Source organism: Sinocyclocheilus grahami, unplaced genomic scaffold (genome assembly GCF_001515645.1).
Source record: "Sinocyclocheilus grahami isolate Dianchi unplaced genomic scaffold, SAMN03320097.WGS_v1.1 scaffold606.1, whole genome shotgun sequence".
Classification (NCBI taxonomy): domain Eukaryota; kingdom Metazoa; phylum Chordata; class Actinopteri; order Cypriniformes; family Cyprinidae; genus Sinocyclocheilus; species Sinocyclocheilus grahami.
The window spans coordinates 385,344-394,637 of NW_015505785.1; the positions used below are offsets into that span (position 1 = coordinate 385,344).

General features: G+C 41.4%; 1 protein-coding gene across 1 annotated transcript in view; it reads left to right on the forward strand.

The window, feature by feature from the left end:
- The window catches only part of pip4k2cb (phosphatidylinositol-5-phosphate 4-kinase, type II, gamma b), a 33,010-nt gene that overhangs the window by 3,843 nt on the left and 19,873 nt on the right, over positions 1–9,294 (forward strand). The window contains exon 4 of the mRNA XM_016240991.1: positions 2,640–2,789. Within this exon, the coding sequence (XP_016096477.1) occupies positions 2,640–2,789 (150 nt within the window). The remainder of the gene's footprint in view (positions 1–2,639; positions 2,790–9,294) is intronic.

A 9,294-nucleotide genomic window follows, 5' to 3' on the forward strand; every position in this document is an offset into this window, starting at 1 on the left:
ATCATTGAGTCTGTCCTGTGTTCATCCATAACTGTCTGGTTTGGTTCAGCTACCAAATCAGACATCAAGAGACTACAACGGACAGTCAGGACTGCTGAGAGGATTATTGGTGCCCCTCTGCCCAGCCTCCAAGATCTTTACATCTCCAGAGTGAGGAAAAGGGCTAAAAAAATCACCTTGGACCCCTCACACCCAGCCCACTCTCTCTTCGAACTGTTGCCTTCTGGTCGGCGTTACAGAGCACTGACGACCAGAACAGCCAGGCACAAGAACAGTTTTTTCCCACAGGCTATATTCAGCCTGAACAATTAATGTTTCATAATTATACATAGTCCATCACAACTAACAGTTATATTTATATCAAACTGCACACTTTGTAAATAACATATCTGCACACTAATAAACATATCTGTACATTTATCTAAACAATTAAATTTTTTCCTATACTTCTATTTCTGTATATAGTACATTATTAAATTTTAATTTTTTTATTATATTAGTGTTATATTACATCCCTACTGTGTTATTCCTATGTATGTCTGCACTATCATGTATGTCTGCACTACGTTTGTACTTTCTTCTACACTGGAAGCTCCTGTCGTCAAGTCAAATTCCTTGTGTGTGTAAACATACTTGGTAATAAAGCTCTTCTGATTCTGAGACCCGGAAGTCCATGGCGGAAGCTGAGCGACGACCGACCGAGTTTGTCCGGATGTTTGAGGAAGCCCAGAGGAGTCCTAGGGCAAACGGGCCTCGGTGGAGCCGAAGGAATGCAGAGCCGGAGCGGAGTCGAGGGGCTGACAGGCCGAGGTGGAGACATGGGCCTGGAGTGCAGCCGGGGACTTGGCACAATACCGAGCTGGTGGAGGGGAAGCCTGAGGCGAGACTGAGGAGCCGCTCGGAGCTAGTGGCGGAGGCAGAGCCGAGGAGCTGGACGACACCAGTGGGGCCGATGAATCCAGGGGACTGGCTGAAACCAGCGGAGGAGATGGGACCAGGAAATCTGACAGGGACATCGGAGGAGGAAGATCTCTGGAAGGGACTGGAGCCTCTAACAATCCGGACGGGACCGCCGAAGAAGACAAAGTTTTGAGGGTGGGTACTTGTGTGGGAACTGGATCTGTGGACCACAGATCTATGAGGTTCATGTCCGCTTCTGGCTTTAAGGTGGACTGATCAGTGTGACTGATCAAAGCAGTCTCCGTGGCTTTGGTGGACTCCGGCTCTGGTTCCTGGATGAGCCCTGTTGGTGACTCGGGCTCGCTGACTGTGAGGGAGAGGCCGCCATTCTGGAGCATCTAGCCCAAATACTCCAGCCACCTTCGGCTTTCTGGACTGAGGAGGAGACGTAACGCTGGTGAGTCCTTTTTTTTTGCGGTCGGTTATTCTGTTATGGGTTGTCGAGGAATGAGGACAGCAAACGAAGATGCATACTTCCAAACAGACTTTACTGAGAATACTGATTTGGTACAACACATAACATAAGCTAATAACCGACAAAGGATAGAACAGAATCAGGACTATAAGTACACACATGGTAAATGAGGGAACTAAACAGGAACATCTGGACAAGGATTAACTAATCAGAAACCATGGTAGCTAATGAGGGCTCATAACAGACGTGACAGGAACTGAACTAAACTGAACATAATCGTGGCAATCCCGTGGTAACTAGGATTTACACAAGCTTCAGTCTGGATCCAGAACACCTGAGAAGAGATGATGCCAACCCCTCAGAGGACCTCAGATGATGCCAACCCTGAAACAACATACAGAACTATCAAATAGTGCTATAAGTTTGATTGCATCATATAATAATTGCTGTTAATAGTGTTCATCGTCTGTTTGATTACGTCTTTAATTGATTTTTCCATAAATTTCTGCCATATGTACATTAACTGACAGTCCCCACTGATAAGCTACTACTAAATATTGTAGAAACTTAATTTGCTGTAAAGTTGCTTTGCAATGATTTGTATCGTGAAAAGCGCTATACAAATAAACTTGAATTTAATTAATTACAGTGTTAACAATAAAATAATAACAATACTAATAATAAAGAAAAAAGTGGAAAAGGGTAATGAATATACCACACACACAAAAAAAGAAACAATACATTTGGAATTATTTACATGCATAAGCTGTAGAGCAAAAGCAACATAATCAGGCAATATTACAATAGTAATTGGATTTAAAAACTATTCATGTGAGCATGTTGTTTTGTAACTTGTAATGTAAATATAACTAACCCAAATATTTTTCCAGAGACCTTGGCATTAGTGAATATTGTCAGTATATGATTTTCATTTGGGTTCTGTCTCTTCACCTGACAGATACAATTACGGGAAAGGATGAAGTCTAGATTTTTCCCTGCTTTGTGGTGTGTTTCTTTAAGATCAAACATCTTGCAAGGCCAGAAAAGCTAGAAAGTTTGTCAAGGTGAATGTTGAAACAACCAAGGACTACCAGTAGGGTGCCATCCTCAGGAAAAGAGGACAGCAGAATGCCTAGATGCTCAAGGAAGTTCCCTAGCTTACCTAGAGGATGATAAATAAGGGATAGTGTACCCTGATGGGAGAATGCAATGATTTTGAATGACTGTAATGTGCTGTTTCCAAATTTCTATATGTGTATTTCAGGTTTCTCTTACACGTAGTCCTCCAGGAAAGGATGGCAAGTGTCAGGAAGCGGGATTGGTGTTGACATCATATGACCGTACACTAATTGTCAAGCAAATCTCTAGTGAGGAGGTGGAGGACATGCACAACATTCTTTCAGAATACCACCAGGTATAGACTAATGTTTCTTAAGTCAAGTTGTTTAATAACACGTAAATTTAACTTTTGTTAAATGCAGTCTCTTGTTTGATGAAAATGAAACTGAATCTGATTCTGATTCACTCTGATTTTTTAACTAATCAATCAGACTGGATGCCTTTTATGGTGCTTGTTTGTCATTTTGGAGCTTGACAGCCCTAGTTTAAAAAAATTTACAAGCAACATTTTAATTTGATGATGAACTTTTCCTTTAATCCTTATTTAAGCTTGATGCATGAACCACAACAGAATAGGCCTCATTCATGAAACACGAGCAGAATGATATTTATGTTTTTATGTAAATTATTTGTATTCAAATAATTCATGAAAATTCATGGCATTGCATTCTAATAACACTGTATGTAATATAATAATATTTCACAAGTTTGTTTTCCCAAATAGCTAGGTAGGCTTCAATATATTTATGTTAAACTTATTTGGCTTGCGGTGCACAGTGGAGTGGTTTGAGGAAGTGGCTTCAACTCAAGCTCTAATAAACCCCAAGGAGTCTGAGGTTTAAGATGCATTTGTAAATCTTTTGGGAAGGTCCATTTACACTCAAATTACTTTGAATTTACTCATATATTTACGTATGTTTCATGAATGAGATCCAATGTGTGCACCTCAAGACACTTTAAAAATTCACAGGGTCTCCATTACACTACAAAACCATACTGAAAAAAAAATCTGATTTTTTTGCATTTAACAGATTCTCATGCATTTGGCAGACTTTGCTTGTCATTTGACGAATCAGTTGTTTTATAATATACAATAAATCATTACATTTATATAGCACTTTACTCAACACTCGAAACGCTTTACACTGCGAGGGGTGGAATCTCCTCAACCCCAACCAATGCGCAGCGTCCACTTGGATGATGCAACAGCAGCCATAGTCAAGTCAAGTCACCTTTATTTATATAGCGCTTTTAACAATACAGATTGTGTCAAAGCAACTTTACAGTATTAAATAGGAAAATAGTGTTAATTCAGTTCAGTTCAGTTTAAATAGTATCTGTGCAATCAAGTCGACGATATCGCTGGAAATTATGTGTCCCCAACTAAGCAAGCCAGAGGTGACAGCGGCAAGGAACCAAAACTCCATCTGTGACAGAATGGAGAAAAAACCTTGGGAGAAAGTCCAGTTCTCCTCTGGCCAGTAGTTCAATTCCAGGCTGCAGCAATGTCACATTGTGCAGACGACTCATCTGGTTCCTGTGGTCTTGTCCCGGCGGCCGTCTAGGAGACAAGTTCTTCATTGGGGATCTGTCTCTGGGGCTCATCTAGTTGTCCTGGTCGCCGCTGACATTCAGGGCTGTAGAGGTCATCTCTAGATGCTGATCCACCATCTGGGCTGGATACAGACTGGATCCGGGTGACTGCAGTGACCATCTGATCTGGATACAGACTTTATCTGGTGGCTACAGTGACCTTGGAATAAGAAAGAAACAGACTAATATTAGCGTAGATGCCATTCTTCTAACGATGTAGCAAGTACATCGGGTGATATGGGAAGTGTTCCCGGTTCCGGTTGTCCTAATTAATGCAGCCTAAAATCCTTTAATGGATTTGAATATTAGAAATGTGTTAGTGTGTTATGTGTAAGCCAGGTTAAAGAGATGGGTCTTTGATCTAGATTTAAACTGACAGAGTGTGTCTGCCTCCCGAACAATGTTAGGTAGGTTATTCCAGAGTTTGGGTGCTAAATAGGAGAAAGATCTGCCCAAACTCTGGAATAACCTACCTAACATAGTGCACCAGAACACCCACCACACACAAGCGTATCGATGGAGAGGAGAGTGTGATGAAGCCAATTAGTAAATGTGAGGATGATGGAGGAGGCTATTGGACAAAGGACAAGAGGCAGATTTGGCCAGGGTGCCTACACCCCTTCTTTTTTTGAAGGACTTCCTGGGATTTTTTTTATAATGACTACAGAGAGTCAGGACCTCAGTTTAATGTTTTAATCTCCTCTGCTGTTCCCTATTCTCTATATAGAGCACTATATTGAGGGTTGCCCATTTTGTAGTTGTGTCTGAATTCTGAGTGAACAACTTAATTTCTGACATTACCAAAGAATTATGGTAACACTTTATTTTAAGGACCAATTCTCACTATTAACTAGTTGCTTATTAGCATGCATATTAGTTATTGGCTGTTTATATTTATAAAGCACATATGAATGCCTTAATCGGCATGACCATATTTTAGATCCCTTAATCCTACCCCATACCTACATTTAACAATTACCTTACTAACTATTAATAAGCAGCAAATTAGGTGTTTATTGAGGCAAAAGTCGTAGTTTATAGTTAGTAAGTAGTGAGAATTGGACCTTAAAATAAAGTGTGACCAGAACTATGTCCAAAAATCCCAAAACTGAAGGGACATACAACAATGTACATTTGTTAATGTGTTAAATTAACACAATCCTAACAAAGAGAGGTATATAGAATTAAAATATAAATATAAAGTATCCTGTACAATTTAGCTCCAACACCGATTAACACACCTGAAGCAATCAAGGTCTATCTGTGCAGACAGTTATGCCTGTGAAGTAAGCCTGAAACCACTGAAGTACTGTACCTGTGATGCCCAAGTCAGAAAGAGTGGACATTTGGTTTAAAGGCTTGTTCCTGTTTCTTGTGCTGGTCCTTCTTGTCTCCAGTGATGCTCCCCACTGCCTGAAATCTAGCGTAGCGTTAGCTCTGGCAGGTCACGTTAGTCAAGCTCGCATCAGCTTGACTCTCAGCTGATCCCCATCAACCTATGGGAATACGACACCTATCTAAGCATTCATATATAAGGTCCCTCAGTATTATCAGCAGTTTTCTCATTGCTCAATAGCTTATTAAATGGTGAATTCGGCAGGCAAAACACCATCATCACTAGGAATCGGGAATTTAGAGAAGTGGAATTTGCTTCCCCAATGGTCTCACCTCAGATTCATACAAGTTCGTTAACTTGAACACGTGAATTCTGCGCATTGATTATAAGCTGCCTGATTCGGAAGTGACTGAGTTAGCATTATTTCACACATCTCTACATTATTGTCATGGACTTCACAAGTTATGTGACTGACTCACGAACAAGTCAGATGGGAACTTCATCCCCAAGAAGGATATCAAGAGATCAAGCATCCACTTCACAGCTGCTATGTTTCACTTCACAAGCTAAGTTCCATTTAATGCTCTCAGATTATCTGCAACATGCGTGTTGCTAAGGCTATCCTTGTTGCTTGGGCTCATTAAGTTGTTTTCAGTTAAATGCTTGTGCTAGTTCATGCGAATGTGCGGTACTTATCTGTTGTCACTGGCAACACGCTTGTCGCTGCAATATGCTGCGCTTAATGGGGGTAATGTCATTTCATGCATTCTGAGTTATTTACACTGTTAAGAGTTGGATTCTTGTGCGCATGCACGTGCAAGAGCGAAAGCGAGAGCAAGAGCAAGAGCGCACCGCTTAACGTGTTTCTTTCATGGTTACGGAAGTCTTCGGCAGCGCCACAGTTACTTGCTCGAGAAAACTAGGTCGTTCGAGAGGAACTACACTAGCCTGCCTCCGGCTGGAGAGAGTAGCCGCTTGCAGTCAGGGGTGGAATTAAAGCAGAGACGTCAAGTCAGACACTTTCTGCTCCTGGTAATGATGCTCTCGCAGTGTTTGCATACATTTACAGATGAAGTGAATTAAATGCAACATTTGTCAAATACACAGATGTTTCAGAATGTTTTCATAAAGCAACAGAAACACTTTTTATACTGCTTAATACAGCGCCATCTGTTCATGAATAAGTTAAACATTAACATATGCCATTTAAATACCAATTAAGTGGGGGTGTATATGCTTTCATCAGTGTTTTTTGAAATGTGACTCAATATAACAGTATAACAATATAACAATATAACTAAATATAACTACCTAAAAATGCTTTTACTGTTATATAAACAGATTTCTGAGCATTGGAATTGTTAGAATAAGCATGCAACACACATCGTGCTTGTCATCACAGAATCTAACCAATGAGAATAAAGTGTGTCGTCATCAAGGATTTTGCAGTGCCTGACCTAGGCGGCTGGTCCCGTTTTGCTCTCGCAGTACTTTGAATGCACATGTGATCATAGGGCGGCTGCAGCGCCAATCAAAGTTGGACAAAAGCATTTTTAATGTAACCAGAATGCATTGTTTTTGACAAGCGGCAGCCGATCTTTGCGGCGCCACATGAAGTCAAACAAGCCTAATATCTCTAAAGAGTGTGTTTTTGGATGTGAGGAAAAGATAACCTTATTCAGTGTTATGTGAACAGTGGATGCAATTTGTTTTTCCAAGGCAGCAACGAAGTTTCTCAAGCGTGTTTATTTGTTCCCGTTATTTCAGTGACAAATGTTTTATAACAAGGTACATTCTGACACTGGATTTGCACAGTGTCTGGAAGATGGAGAAGCCCCAGCGATCAAAGATCCCAGTCATATAAGAACTGCTGTAAAACTGCATCAAATGTCTGTGATTGTTAGTAAGTGCTCGCGACTCTTCAGCTCCGCCCACGGCTCGCCTCCAGGAGCGTGACTGTTTTCGGAGAGAATCGCAAGCTGTATCTTTCGGAGACTCTTTGGAGATGTGAATGATGCAATACTACACTATAGGTATTCAAGATTAACATGAGAATGGCCAAAACTGTGTGTGTTATGTCCCCTTTAACCTAGTCAAGTTGACTTTATTTTTATATAGTCTCAGCCTCAGACGTCACGCCCTCGGACCGTTGGCTGAACGTCTGATGTATACGGCACACAAAAGTGGAAACACTTCAGGAGTTTCGAAGTCGTCATCGGATTGGTTGAATTATACAGGATTTCCGGGAGACGTGCGTGTCAAGTTCTTTAACGTTCCGCTGGAAACAAAGATGCCGTGACGCCAAACCCTTATGAAAGAAGACAGCCGTCGTGTTTACAACTGTGATGACAAGCGCTTATCAGGATCAAATAAACGCTGGATTCTCAAAGTATGTAAAATATTTAAGTTTGCGGCACAGAATCTTTCAAATACATCCGAGAGTTTTACACACCGGTCTGTTATTGAGGCAACATTTCCATGCCCCGAAACGTGCTGCTGAATGAAACGAACTGTGATTGGTTGTTTGACATGTCGGTTTGACATGTCGGAGCAGAGAGACGTCATGAGCGGGATGACGTGAGCACCAGGAAGTATAAAAGCGCATCCGGTAGAGCGCAAGTTAGCTTCGATGAAGTCCTGGAACGGAGGAGGACAGAATGCCTGAAGTACTATGGGCCCTGGCGAAGAAGTGGGCACCTTAGGGACATACCCTTGGGTAAAGGAATGCCCTAACCATGCCTGGAGCAAATTCCAGGCACGAAACAGAAAGTGCCTGCAGATCCCCGATCCTTTTAAGTGAGGAAATGGCGAGGAGAAAGATAGTCTTGAGCGTGAGAAACTTGACTGAAACTTTTTCTACGGGTTCAAAGGGTGCATTGCATAAGCCCTCCAGAACCACAGCCAGGTCCCATTATGGCACCTTAGTGCACTGTACTGGCCTCAGCCTCAGAGTGCCACGGAGGAAACAAGTTACAATTGGGTGTCTTCCCAATGATTGACCACACAGAAGGGTGTGGTAAGCAGCTAAGGCCGCCACGTATACCTTCAGAGTGGAGGGAGATAACCCTGCGGAGAAACGCTCCTGCAGAAACTCCAGAACTGTACCAACTGGGCAGTTGACTGGGTCTTGCAGTCGCTGTCCCACCATGAAGTGAAAAGCTTCCACTTTAACCCTCTGGGGTCCGAGGGTGTTTTGGGGCCTGGAACATTTTTGACATTAATCAGCACAAACTGGGCTACAATAATATGTGAGCAGCATGTATTTACGTGATTGTGTTTTTGAGAAAACAACGTTTATGTGTGCTTAGTGAAAAACTAAAATTTTAAAGTCACTGAAATAAGGCCATAAAACACATACAGAACATTTGATCACAAGACTTTTGAGAACTGGATCTTGAAGTCTAGAGTTTTTGCTTCAAAATTATGTGAAAATCATCTTACTCACTCATTCACAGAAAACAATATATTGATTTAAATTTTCTAAGACACTTTTTGTGTGGAAAAGGTGTATGCGAGGAGGCGTGAATAATCATGCATAATGCTGTGATTCACACCTGAGAAGACAAAGGCCTGCATAATGAGCTGTCAGGTGTGTGACTGAGAGGGAATTGCTACAAGAAAGAATGGGAAAAAATAAATGTATATATTTTTTGTTTGTAGTTTATTTAGAATATATATAACTATCACATCATGTTGGGAGTGTGTGCATCACATGGTCTCAGCTGTGGTCCAGGTTCCTGTGTAGGCAGGAATCCCCATTTCTATGACCAAGTGGGCTGCTTGCTTTGCTTTTTGCAACAGGTTCTTTTACACTGTTATTCTCACATCTGAAATAAAAAAGCAAGCATGCTGTTTACACAAATACACAAAC